We start from the raw sequence: 16,730 nt of genomic DNA on the forward strand, positions 1-16,730 counted from the left end.
AAGTGGCCTGATACTGGTCAAAGGACATCTAATCAACTACCAAGCTTGCAAACTCTGTGTCTTTTGTATGTTTGTTTGTTTGTTTTGTCAAAAATGTAATACAACTGTTTTGTTGCCTGACACAATAAATATAAATAAATAAATAAAAAATAGCTGTTTAGGGCCCTTCCACACAGCCCTATATCCCAGAACATCAAGGCAGAATATCCCACAATATCTGCTTTGAACTGGATTATCTGAGGGCCCTTTCACACAGCCCTGTATCCCAGAACATCAAGGCAGAAAATCCCACATTATCTGCATTTGGACTCGGATAACCCAGTTCAAAGCAGATATTGTTGGTTTTCTGCCTTGATATTCTAGGATATAGGGCTATTTCGAAGGGCCCTTAGTTTTTTATTATGTTGGTAATTAAATATATTATGTTTATTTAAGTTCCCTTTCAAATCTATGATACTATATCTCTCTGTATTTGATGACGAGCGCGTCCCAGGGCCCTGCTTTCAAGTTAATCTGACCTGCTGCAGGGAGTTCCACAGTTCCAGGATGCCAGGCTGGGTTGCTTAAAAATCAGGCTTCTCTTGGCTCGGCAAGGTAGCGTTCCCTCATTGGTGGGTCTGCAGACCCTCCTAAAGTTCCTTATCAACTTCATGTGTAAATCATATCTATCTCTCTATATCTATGGCTGGATGGCTCTTTGTCAGGAGGGCTTTGATTACGTTTTCTTGCCCCGGTGAAGGGAGTTGGACTGGATGGCCTTAAGTATTTTCGGTTGGTTCTGTCACTGGTGAGGTTCAGAATGCTCTTTGATTGTAATAGTAGTAGTTGTTCATTCGCTCAGTCGCTTCCGACTCTTCGTGACCTCATGAACCAGCCCACACCAGAGCTCCCTTTGACCGTCACCACCCCCAGCTCCTTCAAGATCAAGCCAGTCACTTCAAGGATGCCATCCTTCCATCTTGCTCTTGGTTGGCCCCTCTTCCTTTTTCCTTCCATTCCCCAAAATCCCAGTAACTACAACTCCCAAATGCCAAGGTGTATTTCCCTCAAACTCCATCTGTGTTCATATTTGGGCATATGAAGTATTCGTGCCAAGTTTGATCCAGATCCATCATTGTTTGAGTCCACAGTGATCTCTGGACGTAGGTGAACTACAACTCCCAAACTCAAGGTCAATGCCCACCAAACCCTTCTAGTGTTTTCTGTTGGTCATGGGTGTCCTGTGTGCTAAGTTTGGCCCAATTCCATCATTGGTGGAGTTTAGAATTCTCTTCGATTGTAGGTTAACTATAAATCCCAGCAACTACAACTCCCAAATGACAAAATAATTTTTTTGAGTGATGGTCACTCCTTGGGTTAGTAGGTGTCTTGTGGCCAAATTTGGTGGCAATTCATCCAGTGGTTTTTGAGTTATGTTAATCTCAGAAAGAACATTATATTTTTATTTATATAGACTAGCTGTCCCCTGCCACATGTTGATATGGCCCACATGGGGATTCTGTTTGGGAGGTTTGGTTCAATTCCATCGTTGGTGGGGTTCAGAATGGTCTTTGATTGTAGGTGAACTACAAATTCCAGCAACTACAACTCCCAAATGTCAAGATTTTATTTTCCCCAAACTCCACCAGTGTTCACATTTGGGCATATTGAGTATTCGTGTAGAGTTTGGTCCAGATCCATCATTGTTTGAGTCCACAGTGATCCTTGGATGTAGGTGAACTACAACTCCAAAACCAAAGGACACTGCCCACCAAACCCTTCCAGTATTTTCTGTTGGTCATGGGAGAACTGTGCGCCAAGTTTGGTTCAATTCCATCATTGGTAGGGTCCAGAATGCTCTTTGATTGTAGGGTGAACTATAAATCCCAGCAACTACAACTCCCAAATGACAAAGTCAATTTTTTTGAATGAAGGACATACACTGGATTGTTGGGTGTCTTGTGTCCAAATTTGGTGTCAATTCGTCTAGTGGTTTTTGAGTTCTCTTAATCCCACAAACGAACATTACATTTTTATTAATATATAGAATTATTATTATTATTATTATTATTTAGATAGACCCTTTTTCCTAGTTCCAACAGACCTCACTACCTCTGAGGATGCTTGCCATAGATTCAGGTGAAACGTCAGGAGAGAATGCCTCTAGACTATGGCCATATAGCCCAAAAAACCTACAACAACCCAGATAGATAGATAGATAGAGAGAGAGAGAGAGAGAGAGAGAGAGAGACTCAGATAATCCAGTTTAAAACGGATAATGTGGATCCTTGTTTTAAAGTATAACTAGAACTGTGGTATGCTTTTAGTATTAGGGATATCTCTTAATTATGTAATGTAAAGAGTAAAACAAAATGTTTCAAAGTTGTACGAGCATTGCAAAACTGAGACCAAAAAGGGGATCCACACGTCCCCAGTCCTGCACGTCTGGCTTCCTCTTTTTCTCGTTGTTTTGTCTCAGCGACGCCAGCAGGGGTCGCCAGAGGCGCAGCTCGCCGAGCAGGTTGGCTCGCGGATCCCTTTCAAAGTTTGTCCGCGCTGGGTTCCCGTTCTTAAAGGAGACGCTGCAAATGTCCTAACTGTCATGGCGGCCCCCGCGGAGCCCACTCAGGCCGAGGCGGCCAAGTCTCTCCTGGGGCTCCTCAATGGCGTCGCTCAGGCCACCTTCTACGGCAATGCGGAGATCACGGAGGCGCTCCTGAGGGAGCAGCTCTTCCCGGACATGGCGCCGCAGGAATTCGGAGTGCTGCTGGCCAAGATGACGGGCATCGTCAAGGTAAAGATGGGCGGGGCTGCAGGTTGTCCTGGCAACGGCCTTTTCATGGAGGAGGAAAGACCGGGAACCACGGCTCCTTGAACCTTCAGCTCAGTGTAGGGGTCACCCAAAATATGGCAACAGCCCAAGGTTTTTAGGCACCACCCTTTTGCACAAATTTGCTCAACAAGATGTAGAGTTTACAGGAAATGCTTCAGCTGTACTTCATGCAAAGGAAAAGCCCCCTGTTTAGCAAGCTTGGCAACTGCTCATTCATTGGGAGTAAATGTTTGGTTTTTATTCCAGTTCACCTACGACCTCATCACATTGAGAGGGGAAAGCACGGGTGACCCTCCCTTTGAGGTAGATAATCGCCCCTCTTGTATCCTCAGCAAAAAGTACAAGAAATACTGAGTTGTGGTTTCACCATTTCCTTCCTCAGAAATACAGTCTACAGCACCTGGTATTCATCAGTGGTCTTCCATCCAAGTACTAATAATATAATATGTAAAGCAAGATTAGATTTGAAGGAAGGCGGCATGAAAATTGGACAAAAACACCAGCAACTTAAGATATGCAGATAACTTCATCCTACTAACAGAAAACAGCAAATACTTGTTACTATTCTGGGGGAAAAGTACAAAAACAGGTTTAAAGAACATTCAGAAAACTGCACTTAAGGGAATCATAGAACTTGGAAGGACTGGAAGGACCATTTAGTCCAGCCCATTCCATGCAGGAATCACAGCTAAAGCAATGTTAACACATGGCCATTTGTTCAAATGCAGGCAATTTCACCGCCAATTCTTCTTCATTGTATACTATTAAGGAAGAGAGGAGGCAGGATGCAAGTTAGATTATTTAAAGTCTCTTTACCTCTTCACTAAATAAGAGTACACTTCCAGATGAATTTCACCCTCCTATCCATTCCCCTTGGAGCTACACCACCTGAATTGTTCCCCTTTTCCTTCCTTCCCTGCCAATAAGCTCAAACCAGTGTCTTAGAGAGCTTAAGGATCTGTGCAATGATGGGAGGCTACAGCAGGATATGCCTACACAGTGTAATGTTCAGTGTCTGTCAAAATCAAGATTTGCTGCCTTTTTAAAGAGGCATCAGAGGTAGGTCTCCTTTCCAGTTCTGCCTCCCCATCACACTCAGACGTGGATACAAGGTACAATTGTTTTTGATGTTCATTCGTTCAGTCGTTTCCAACTCTTCATGACTTCATGGACCAGTCCACGCCAGAGCTCCCTGTCGGCCGTCACCACCTCCAGCTTCTTCAAGGTCAACCCAGTCACTTCAAGGATACCATGCATCCATCTTGCCCTTGGTCACCCCCTCTTCCTTTATCCTTCCATTTTCCCCAGCATCATTGTCTTCTCTAAGCTTTTCTTTCTTCTCATGATGTGGCCAAAGTACTTCATCTTTGCCTCTACTATCCCTCCCTCCAATTAGCAGTCAGGCTTTATTTCCTGAAGTATGGACTGGTTGGATCTTCTCGCAGTCCAAGGCACTCTCAGAACTTTCCTTCAGCACCACAGTTCAAAAGCACCTATCTTTCTTCGCTCAGCCTTCCCTATGGTCCAGCTCTCACATCCGTAGGTGACTATGGGGAATACCATTGCTTTGACTATGCGGATCTTGGTTGCCAGTGTGATGTCTCTACTCTTCACTATTTTATCAAGATTGTCATTGCTCTCCTCCCAAGAAGTAAGTGTCTCTTGATTTCCTGGCTGCAGTCTGCGTCTGCAGTAGTCTTTGCACCTAGAAATACAAAGTCTGTCACTGCCTCCAAGTTTTCTCCCTCTATTTCCCAGCTGTCAATTATTCTTGTTGTCATAATCTTTTTTTTTTTTAATGTTTAGCTGCAACTCAGATTTTGCGCTTCCTTCTTTCACCTTGATTAGAAGGCTCCTCGGCTCCTCCTCGCTCTCGTCCATCAAGGTGGTATCATCTGCATATCTAAGGTTGTTAATGTTTCTTCCAGCAATTTTCACCCCAGCCTTGCATTCATCAAGCCCCGCAAATCGCATGACGTGTTCTGCATACAAGTTGAATAGGTTGGGTGAGAGGATACAACAAGAGGCAATGCTGAAACCGTGGAGGAGATTCTTGGGGCTGTGAGAGCGACCACCTCATCTCTAGACCCGTGCCCATATTGGCTCATTAAATCAGCCAGGGAGGGGCTGGTTGATTGGTTTGTATTGATTATCAACGCATCGTTGGAGCAAGGGATTTTTCCATCTAACTTGAAACAGGCTGTGGTTCGTCCACTCCTCAAAAAGGCTTCCCTTGACTCCACGGTGCTGAGCAACTACAGGCCAATTTCCAACCTCCCTTTTTTGGGTAAGGTGCTGGAGCGGGTGGTCGCATCCCAGCTCCAGAGCTTCTTAGATGATACCAATTACCTAGATCAGTCACAGTCTGGTTTCAGGCCTGGTCATGGCACCGAGACGGCCTTGGTCGCCTTGGTGGATGACCTCCGCAGAGAACTGGACAGGGGGAGTGTGGACATCTCAGCGGCTTTCGATACCATCGACCATGGTGTCCTTCTGGGTCGTCTCTCTGGGATGGGCCTCGGAGGCGCGGTTCTATCGTGGCTCCGGTCCTTCCTGGAGGGTCGAACCCAGATGGTGAAGCTGGGAGACGCCTGCTCGGACCCCTGGCCTCTGACCTGTGGGGTCCCGCAAGGCTCTATTTTGTCGCCCATGCTTTTTAACATCTATATGAAACCGCTGGGAGAGGTCATCCGGAGTTTTGGAGTTGGGTGCCATCTCTATGCGGATGACACACAACTCTACTACTACTCCTTTCCACCTAATGCCAAGGAGGCCTCCCGGGTGCTGGACGAGTGCCTGGCCGCTGTGTCGATCTGGATGAGGAAGAACAGGCTGAAAATCAATCCTGACAAGACAGAGGTCCTCCTGGTCGATCGTAAACCGGATCGGGGTATAGGGTGGCTACCTGTGCTGGACGGGGTTACACTCCCCCTGAAGCCACAGGTCCGCAGTTTGGGTGTCCTCCTGGTGAGGCTCAGGTGTCGGCGGTATCCGGGAGGGCCTTTGCACAATTGAGACTTGTGCGCCAGCTGCGACCGTACCTCGCGAAGGCTGATCTGGCCGGGGTGGTCCATGCCTTGGTCACCTCTAGAATGGATTACTGCAATGCGCTCTACGTGGGGCTGCCCTTGAAGACGGCTCGGAAACTCCAACTGGTCCAGCGGGCAGCAGCCAGGATGCTAACTGGGGCTCATTATCAAGAGAGGTCTACCCCTCTGTTTAAGGAGCTCCACTGGCTGCCATTTATTTTCCGAGCCCAATTCAAGGTGCATGTGCTCACCTACAAAGCCCTGAACGGTTTGGGACCACCCTACCTGCGTGACCGCATCTCCATCTACGAACCCACACGCTCACTCCGGTCATCTGGGGAGGCCCTGCTCGTGATCCCACCCACGTCGCAAGCGCGCTTGGTGGGGACACGAGACAGGGCCTTTTCTGTGGCGGCCCCCCGACTTTGGAATGCCCTTCCAAAAGATCTTCGGCAGGCCCCTACTTTAGCAGCTTTCAGAAAGAACCTAAAAACTTGGCTGTTCCGATGTGCCTTCTCAGATTAGGAATCCCCCACCCAAGTCCTAGAAGCACTTTAGTACAATTAACATTACTGCACACCGTACTATTTTTATTCCTATGCTCCTCCTGCCACTCTAGCACTTTTAACCCTGTACCCCATTGCGCTGGCCGGCCCAGTTTTAAAGTGTCATGATGTATTGTTATTGTCGTTGTTGCTTGCTTAACTTTTGATTTGCTGTGTTTTTTACTGTCGTGTTATGTTTTATTGTATTGTGTTTTGAGGCTTCGGCCTGTGTAAGCCGCATCGAGTCCTCCGGGAGATGCTAGCGGGGTACAAATAAAGTTAATAATAATAATAATAATAATAATAATAATAATGCTCCAGATTAAAACCATTGCTTTCCATAGAATCCTATTCTGCCCCAAATTCCATGGGATACAAGAGACTGCTGAGAGTTGGGCAATAAAACAGGATGGGAAACTTTTGATGGTTTCCATCCCACCTGTTTTTCAGTTATAAACATGGGAGTAAAGTGTGATAAGAGGTTGGAGCTCTGAACACAATTGCTGGCCCATGCTCAGACATTTCAGGACATTTCTGCCTCTTTTCAACCTTGGAAGATGTGATGATCTCCATGCCTCTACCTGCTTGAAAAGAGGCTGAGGTGTCCTACGAGGAGAATAATAATCATCATCATCATCATCTTTATTTATACCCCGCCACCATCTCCCGAATGGGGACTCGGAGCGGCTTACATGAGGCCAAGCCCAGACAACAATTACATAAAATAAAACCGAAAATGCAAACAATAAATAACAACAACGTAATTGCATGAAACATATAGAAGCATGGCAATATAAAATTACAATAGGCAGAATCACAATGACAATGGGCGAGCTACATGTAATGGATAAAAGAAAGACTGATTAAAAACTGGTTAAAAACTCAGGCGAGATAAGAAAGAAACAGATTATTTGCGGAGGAGGGCTCATTATAGTGGAGGTTGTGGAATCAAGCTTTCCCACAAGGGCGGTGGGGAATGGGATGTACTCTAATGACAAAAACGTTGAGGCTGAACACTAGTGTGAGGATGTAAATCTATTCATCAAATGCGCAGTGGAAGAGCCAGGTTTTAAGGTTCTTTTTAAAGGTTTCTAGGGTAGGGGCTGTCTTAATTTCTCCAGGTAGTGAGTTCCAGAGTCGGGAGTGTGATTTCCAGAGTTCCCACCTTTCAGGACACTTCAGCCTCTTTTCAGCCATGGACGACTATGTATGACAGCCAGAAGTAGTTCAACTCATGTGATGAGCTCAGTGGCTCTCCATGTTTGAATAGAGGCTGAAGTGTCCTACGACTGGGAAATTTCTCAATGTGATAAAGTGGCTAAACATTTTTCAGGCTGAAAACAATTGCAAGTGGGAAACCTTTAGGAAGCCTTTAAACAAAAGCTGGGTGGCCATCTGTCAGGGGTACTTTGATTGTGCTTTTCCTGCCTGGCAGGAAGTTGGACTGGATAACCCCTGTGGTCTATTCCAGCTCTTTGATGCTAAGTCCTGGTTTAGATCACATTTTGTTAGCTTCTTTATGAGAATGTCATGGGAAATCTTGTCAAAGGCCTCAAGGAAATTGAGATATGGTGCCTCAGCATCACTCCTTTCATCTAACCAAGCTTGTATCTCTGCTATCTGACTAGATTTTGAGAAGCCCATTATGACTTTTTGTATGACATTCATTTCTAAGTGATTACGGATAATGTCAGGCTGACTTGGAGGTCTGTGTTTGACTCCTCTTTCTTCCTCTTTTTGAAGATGGGGACATTTGTCTTCCTCCATTCTGTTGAGACTCTTCCTGTTTTCAAGAAATTCCCTAGGGCGGATTTATTTGTTTATTTATATTTATTTATGATATTTCTATCCTGCTTTTCTCAATCAGAAAGGTGGCTCATGGCGTCTTAACAATCAGGCAGCCATTTGATGCCTTAACAATATACACTTAAAACCACATTTAAAACACAATTTAAAAGTACATACAGTAAGACCTTTAAAAACATATTAAACCAATTTATAAAACCAATACCTTCACTATTAGCTTCATTGTCCAAAATCATCATCTGAGCAGTTCTAGTATTCAATTTCACATAATTCCGTGTTTGTCTATTGCATTAGATTTCAAAGGCTTGTTCATATAGTCACATTTCCACTCTTTTTTTGGAAGGTCAGGAGGAAGGGACCAATCTAATATCCCTAGGGAGGGAATTCCACAGCCGAGGGGCCACCACTGAGAAGACCCTGTCTCTCGTCCCTGCCAGTCGCACCTACGAAGAAGGCGCGACTGAGAGCAGAGCCTCCCCAGCTGATAAGCTCCTAGGTGGTTCATAAAGAGAGATACATTCAGACAGGTAAGCTGATCGGAACCGTTTAGGGCTTTATAGGCTAAAGCCAGCATTTTGGATTGTCTTCATTAGCAAACTGGAAGCCAGTGGAGCTGGCATAACAGGGGAGTTGTATGCTCCCTGAATGCCGCACCAGTGAGCGATCTGGCTGCCGCCCCTTAGACCCTTTCAAGCTTCCAAACAGTCTTTAAAGGCAACCCCACGTTGAGCACGTTGCAGTAGTCTATACGGGATGTAACCAGAATGTGGACTACAATGACCAAGTTTGACTTCTGAAGGTACGGGCGCAGCTGGCGCACCCTGAGTCCCCTTGGGGGGAGAGAGACAAATATAAATAAAGTTTTATAATATTATTGCCAGTGGTTTTGAAATTATTTATGCCAGTTCTTTTCTTACCCTTGCATATAGTCCATCTGGCTCTGAAGACTTGAATTCATTTATTCCTTTACTGCCTCCTTACATATTCTGCAATGCATTTTCCTTTCTGCATCATCTGCTCCATCATCCCCAAGTTGAGCACTTTTGATTTTTTGAGAGTAAGCTCAGGCAAAGGTATTGAACAGCTGTCTTTTCTCTGTTCCCTGTTAACATTTCATCAGCATGCATATACAGCAGCCCTACTATTTCCTTCTTTTGCTACAGACATAACCAAATTAGCTGTTTTTATTGTTTTTCATGTCTTTAGCAACTCATTCTGTGTTTTAGTTTTTTTATAGAGATACCAAAATCATGAGCCATGCCCCCTAGCTGCTTATTTAGATATTTGTCCTTGTCTTTCTTGTACTTCTTGCTCAGTTCTCTCTATTACAGTTGGGGTGGTCTTTCCTGTTAAACTCCCATGTGTCAAATGCTGTCTCCCACTCCCAGATAACTAGGTTTAAAGCCCTCCTGATCAAGTTTGTGAGACTTTTAATAAAAAATATTCCATCCAAGGTCAGTGAGGTGCCAACCATCCCATGCCAGAAGTCCAGCTTCATTAAACCTCACTTACTTGGCCATGTCCTTGAACTGGGAGGAGAAGCAAAATAATAATCCAGGCATCCAGAACCTTCAGCTTCCTGCTCATAGTTTTGAAATCCTGTGTAATAGCCTGAAGTCTACTCCCACATGGACCAAAGGGAAGTGGTAATGGTCTGTGGCCTTTTATCCTTTTTTTTGGGGGGGGGGGGGGGGTGGGTGCTCTGGTTGCCATCAGCCAAAGTATGAACTTGCTAAGAAACCTGAGTGGGAGAGAAGGGAGGGGCATTCTCTCTTCCCCCCTCTCGACCACTTTAGTGAACAGCAAGGTAAGTTGACGTTTTACAGCCGGCAACAGCTGCAATACAGCAAATGGGAGGAGTTTGGTACAGTAAGGTGACTGCCCAGTGATGCTGAATCATGGACTCCAGGGTAGCACTTCGGTGAGTCCCACATGAGGTCCTAAAGATGCCAGTCAGTAGAATCACCCTTAATTTCCCTCGTGTTTACCATTTCAGGCAATTTCACTGTCACTCACTAGGTGGCAACACAACATCGCTTTTTAGCACAACTTAATGGTCTTCCCAGTACTTTTTCTAAGAGTTCAGAATCAATGTATTGTCAAAGGCTTTCATGGCCAGAATCACTGGGTTGTTGTAGGTTTTTTCAGGCTATATGGCCTTGTTCTAGAGGCATTCTCTCCTGACGTTTCGCCTTCATCTATGGCAAGCATCCTCAGAGGTAGTGAGGTCTGTTGGAACTAGGAAAAGGGGTTTATATATCTGTGGAATGACCAAGGTGGGACAAAGGACTCTTGTCTACTGGAGCTAGGTGTGAATGTTTCAACTGGCCACCTTGATTAGCATTTGAGTCACCTGAGGGCTGAGAAAAGCGGTATAGAAATAAAGTAAATAAATAAATAAATAAATTTGATGGCCTGGCTGTTGTTTGGTGTGGCTTGTTAGTGCCTGGGGCAATCTTTTGTTGAGAGGTGATTAGATGTCCCTGATTGTTTCCTCTCTGTTGTTTTGCTGTTGTAATTTTAGAGGTTTTTAATACTGGTAGCCAGATTTTGTTCATTTTCATGGTTTCTTCCTTTCTGTTGAAATTGTCCACATGCTTGTGGATTTCAGTGACTTCTCTGTATAGTCTGACATGGTGGTTGTGAGAGTGGTCCAGCATTTCTGTGTTCTCAAATTATATGCTGTGTCCAGGTTGGTTCATCAGGTTCTCTGCTATGGCTGACTTTTCTGGTTGAAGTAGCCTGCAGTGCCTTGATTCGTGTTTGGGCAATGCTGCGTTTGGTGGTCCCTATGTAGACTTGTCCACAGCTGCATGGTATATGGTAGACTCCTGCAGAAGTGAGAGGATCCCTCTTGTCCTTTGCTGAACGTAGCATTTGTTGGATTTTCTTGGTGGGTCTGTAGATTGTATGTTGTGTTTCCTCATCAGCTTCCCTATGCAGTCAGTGTTTCCCTTGATGTGTGTCAAGAGCACTTTTCCTCTGGGTGGATCTTTGTCTTGACTCTCGTGGCTTGTTCTCGGTCTTGCAGCTCTTCTGATTTCTGAGGTGGAGTATCCATTGGCCTGTAGAGCCCAGTTTAGGTGGTTCAGTTCATCTTGAAAGGGGTGGGGTTCACAGATTCTTTTTGCACGGTCTTCCAAGAACACAGAAATGCTGGACCACTCTAACAACCCCCATGTCAGACTACACAGAGAAGCCACTGAAATCCACAAGCATATGGACAATTTCAACAGAAAGGAGGAAACCATGAAAAAGGACAAAATCTGGCTACCAGTATTAAAAAAAACTCTAAAATTACAACAGCAAAACAACAGAGAGGAAACAATCAGGGACATCTAATCACCTCTCAACAAAAGATTGCCCCAGGCACTAACAAGCCACACCAAACAACAGCCAGGCCATCAAATGCTAATCAAGGTGCCCAGTTGAAACATTCACACCTAGCTCCAGCAGACAAGAGTCCTTTGTCTCACCCTGGTCATTCCACAGATATATAAACCCTTTTTCCTAGTTCCAACAGACCTCACTACCTCTGAGGATGCCTACCATAGATGCAGGCAAAACGTCAGGAGGGAGTGGCCGTATAGCCCGAAAAATCCTACAACAACCTAGTTCAGAATCAATTGTTAATCATAGGCAATTGGAATGAAAAATAGGAAATACACCAGAATTAAAGATTTTAGGAAAATCTGCCTTTGGATCAAGAAATGAAGTTGAAGACTGACTAGCTGAATTTTGCAAGGCCTACAGTTGCTTCATTAAAAAAAGTGTTCCTTGGGCAATCCAAGAAGCAGCTGTATACATGGACATCACCTTGACTTGAAAGCAGAATATGGAGGCATTCTCTCTGCAAAGATAAGATCTGGAGCAGATTTTAGCCCAGACAGTAAACTGCTGATTTCAAAAAATAATTTAAAGCTTTAAAAGGACACTTAATCAATGCTCGTGCCAACATACAACCTGAAGAACACCCCCAAAAGAATTTAAAGAGAATGAAAAATAGGCACGGTATGCTCTATTAAGCCTGGTGTACCAGAAACCAGGAGAACTTTGAAGCTGTTCCAGGGACATTGTCAGGAAGGAATGCAGCAGATGCTATCTGCAACCGAAAAGAAAGAAACCTCAATGGATAACAGGTGAAACACTTCAAGCAACTTAGGAGTCAGGACCCTGAATGTTCAATATTCTGTGCTCAGGAAAAGGGGAAACTCCTGTGATTTATTCAGAAAAATAGTAGATAGCAGCCCCAACAAAAAGGGAAGAACAAGAGCCAAGAAATCAAAAGGAAATTTGTATTCAATTGTCCTGATGTTTAACCTGTACTCAGGGCAAAATTGAGAGAAATTGAATAGTTTCCAGTTGGCAGCAGAGTAAGTCAGAGCTTTCCAAACATTTCATGTTGGTGACACATTTCTTAGACATGTCTCATTTTGCAACACACATAACTTAGTTTTACTAGCAAACCAGAGATTAAACCATCCCTTTATAAGAGATAGGGGCACATACATACATTTTAATAACGAAATGTGTGGAGACACAACATAGCTCATAAAAACTTCTCATTTGTATTAAAAATATATGATTTATTGCTTATTTCACACAGACTCAGTATATTTGCATAACACACCTACAGACTGCAGCTAACATACTAATACGTTGCAACACAGAGTTTGGAATGCTCTGGAGTAAAGCATGGCTTCCTTTTATCACCCTACTTGTTTAACATGTATGCTGAACATATAATATGTAAAGCAAAATTAGATTTGAAGGAAGAAGGCATGAAAATTGGACAAAGAAAGACCAGCAACTTAAGATATGCAGATAACTTCATCCTACTAGTAGAAAACAGAAAATACTTGTTATTATTCTGAAAAAAAAAATCAAAAAGTACAAAAACAGATTTAAAGAACATTCAGAAAACTGCGCTTCAGAGAATCATAGAACTTGGGGGGACTGGAAGGACCATTTAGTCCAGCCCATTCCATGCAGGAATTACAGCTAAAGTAATGTTAACAAATGGCCATTTGTTCAAATGCAGACCATTTCACTGCCAAACAATTCTTATCATCAGCAAATTCTTCTTCATTGTATACTATTAAGGAAGAGAGGAGGCAGGATGCAAGTTAGAAGTCCGTTCATTTATCTCTATCTCTTCACTAAATAGGAGTACACTTCCAGGTGGATTGCACCCTCCTATCCATTCCCCTTGGAGTTACACCACCTGAATTGTTCCCTCTTTCCTTCCTTCCCTGCTAATAAGCTCAAATCAAATCAAAACATTTATTTTGGTCATTGACCAGCACAGGTAATAGTGTCACATTTCCATACAAACCTGGCATGATTGGTACATTAAAAATATAAATAAAAACTACTAAAAACACAATATGGGTGAGGGAGCAGAAGGGGAAACAGGGTAAAAACATACAATGGCCAGATCCATCACCAAATTGTAGATTCAGGAAAGAAGATTACTGGACACACATAAGCTAATAAGCTCAAACCAGTGTCTTAGAGAGACTGCTAACCTAAAATGGCTGAGTCAATATAAACGTACCTTTCAAACTACTAACTACCTAAAAATGCAAATACCAAAACATCTCAGGGAGGTATTCACTTGAGCCAGATTTGATCAGCTCGAGACAATGGTTAGATACAGGAGATTTAACAGCATCCCTTATAATGAACGGAGTTTTATCTGCGGGGCACCTGAAATTGAGGATATAGCACACATATTATTTGATTGCAAATTGTATCAAAAGGTGAGAGACTTCCACCTTGGTCCATATATCAAACGGACAATGTATTGGGAATCTCACATCAGAACAACATATTTTATGTGTGAACAAGACCCAAAATTACATATAAAACAGCTCTGTACTTAAGCAAAACAATACGTCTGAGAACCACATATTTGGGCTGATTGGGATAAATTGTAGGGGTGATAATGAAATATGATGTATATACTCAGCTTGATAAGTTTATCAGTTTTATCATGTCTTATCATATTTATTTACTGTATTGTTATAAGTGTCTTATTTTAACTTACTACGTGGAGTGTGATCAGGTCTTGTCAGGCCTTGTTGTTCTGTTTCTTATTATGATATGGTCTAAGGGCTAATCAATAAAATTACTACTACAGTGTCTTAGAGAGCTTGAGGATCTGTGCAATGATGGGAGGCTACAGCAGGATATGCCTACACAGTATAATGTTCCATTGTCTGTCAAAATCAAGATTTGCTGCCTTTTTAAAGAGGCATCAGAGATAGGTCTCATTAGTTATATAACAAAGGATGCCAATTAAAGGGTAATGCTTCGGTGGATCATTTTAGCCATTAAAGGTGCAAACTTACAACTACAGAGAAGAAACTCAGAAACATGAGAGCAAGGAACCATTTGAAATGAAAAAAACTGACTGGCAGAGTTGATAAGAAATGTCCAGTCTTCACTTGAGGTTCTCCAAATTAATTTGATGTACTGTAGACAAATTTCATTGAGGATGCTCTGAGAAAAGTCAGCATGTTATTTAGATTAAGATATTTCAGATGATCTGTAAGTGTCAGAACTAGAGGCAACACATGACCTTTTTCTATCTTGGATTAATAAATCTGGGCACAAATGTTGGGCACAAACATGAAATGTAAAAGGAAGGAAAGAATCGGAGAAAGAAAGATTATAGTGCCTTCTGCTAAGGTCAGAAGATTTTTATCTTAGAGAGGAATGACTAAATGGTATCTCAGCCCAGTATTGATTAAAATCTTTATAAATGGCATAGATAAGGATAGAAGGCATGTTTGTCAAAAATTGCAGTTAATACTGGAAAAAAAATTTGGGGGGGGGGGGAGGTTTCCAGAGAACAGGAACAAATTCAAAATTATCTTAACAGATTGGAGAGCTGGGCCAAACTAACCAAATGAATTGCAATAGGGATAAATGTAGAGAACTACAGCTTAGCGGAAAAAATAAAATGTACACATATAGGATGGGAATACTTGACTTGAAAGCAGTATATGTGAAAAAGATCTAGGAGTTTTAGAAGACCACAAGCTACACATGTTTTCTCATGTCAAAAAAGCCAATAGAATTCTTAGTTGCATCAATAGTAGTCCAGATCGAGGGAAATAGTAGCACCAATCTATTCTTCTTTGGCCAGACCTTGCCTAGAATATTGTGTCTGGTTCTGGGCACCGCAGTTCAAGAAAGATATCAACAAACTGCAATGTGTTCAGAGAAAGATAATCTAAATGATCAGAGAAAACTGATTGATGACATGATAGTTATCTTTAAACATCTGAATGGATGTCATAGAAGATGGATTGTTTTCTGCTGCTCCAGAGATTTTAATGTGACCCAATGGATCATGTTACAAGAATATTCCATCTGATTATTAGGAAGAACTTTTTGACTATAAGAGCTGTTTGATAGTAGGATAGATTGCTTCAGAGTGTAGTGGACTCTTCATCTTTGGAGATGTTTAAACAGAGGTTGGATGGGCGTCTTTCAGAATTAGTTATGCATTTCCTATAAGGCAGCAGTTTGGACTAGATGGCCCTTATGGTTGCTTTCAACTCTATGTTTCTATCTAAGATATTTTGGGCATTAACTTCTATGATCCCTCACAATTGGCAGTAGCTTGTCAGAACAGAAGCTCAGAATCCTTGGAGAGCTATCTCCTGCCCACTTTGCTACAGGTGATCTTCCTGCCTATGAGATGATGGAATATAGTTTCTTGAAGTTGGTGTCTGTAATATAAAGCATGAGTGAGTATTGTATAACCCCTGGCCCACCTTACCTAGAGTCCCCATGTGTGGCGACCTAGCACTTGTGAGATCAAGGCATTTTAAGAAGATCTGATAACCACCCATCGCATCTTCCAGGCTGGGAAAGTGTGGCTGCCTGCATACTTTGCATACTAGAGAACCTTCTGAGAGGAAGGATGCTTGTTCCAAGTGTTTCTGCATTGAGTAAATGCAAATTATTATAAAACAATCAAATCGGCTTCAATTTATAATAAATTATTATTATGTTTTTTGTGATAGCATTATAACAGTCAATACAGGATGATGTATTTAGTCAGAACAGTTCCCATATAGTCATAGCTAAAGATTTGTAGGATAGAAATGGCCCATAGTCACTGGCTGACTCAGTCTCATCCAACTTCGTAGTATAGTAAGTATTTGAATTTAGCTGTATCATGTCTACTCAAAAGGAAGCCCAATAAAGTTTCAGTGGCAAGTTAGATTTCTAGATCGTTTTTTTCTAAAGAGCCATAGATTACCACATCACTCTATGTTGGCCATCATAATGGCTGTGGTGTGTATGCAATAATAAACACTGTATCCACACACTATAACATTTTCTTTCTTAACAGTACTACGTACATAACCTTTGAGATACATTCTAGTTTTAGGTAAATTTAATAGCGGGAAGCAGGATAATTGGAAATTATTAAGGAAATCCTTACCTTTCTCTGAAATAGCACAGTATTTCCACTCTCTCACAGAACTGAATGCATATTGTTTTTTGTTACTGTGCAGT

General features: G+C 42.6%; 1 protein-coding gene across 1 annotated transcript in view; it reads left to right on the plus strand.

Moving 5' to 3' along the window:
• Positions 1-2,511: 2,511 nt before the first annotated feature.
• Positions 2,512-16,730, plus strand: part of COMMD1 (copper metabolism domain containing 1) — a 105,912-nt gene continuing 91,693 nt past the window's right edge. Inside the window, exon 1 of the mRNA XM_067469497.1 lies at positions 2,512-2,773. Coding sequence (XP_067325598.1) covers positions 2,582-2,773 — 192 coding nt within the window. The 5' untranslated portion in view covers positions 2,512-2,581. The remainder of the gene's footprint in view (positions 2,774-16,730) is intronic.

The sequence above is a fragment of the Anolis sagrei genome, chromosome 1 (assembly GCF_037176765.1).
Source record: "Anolis sagrei isolate rAnoSag1 chromosome 1, rAnoSag1.mat, whole genome shotgun sequence".
NCBI lineage: Eukaryota > Metazoa > Chordata > Lepidosauria > Squamata > Dactyloidae > Anolis > Anolis sagrei.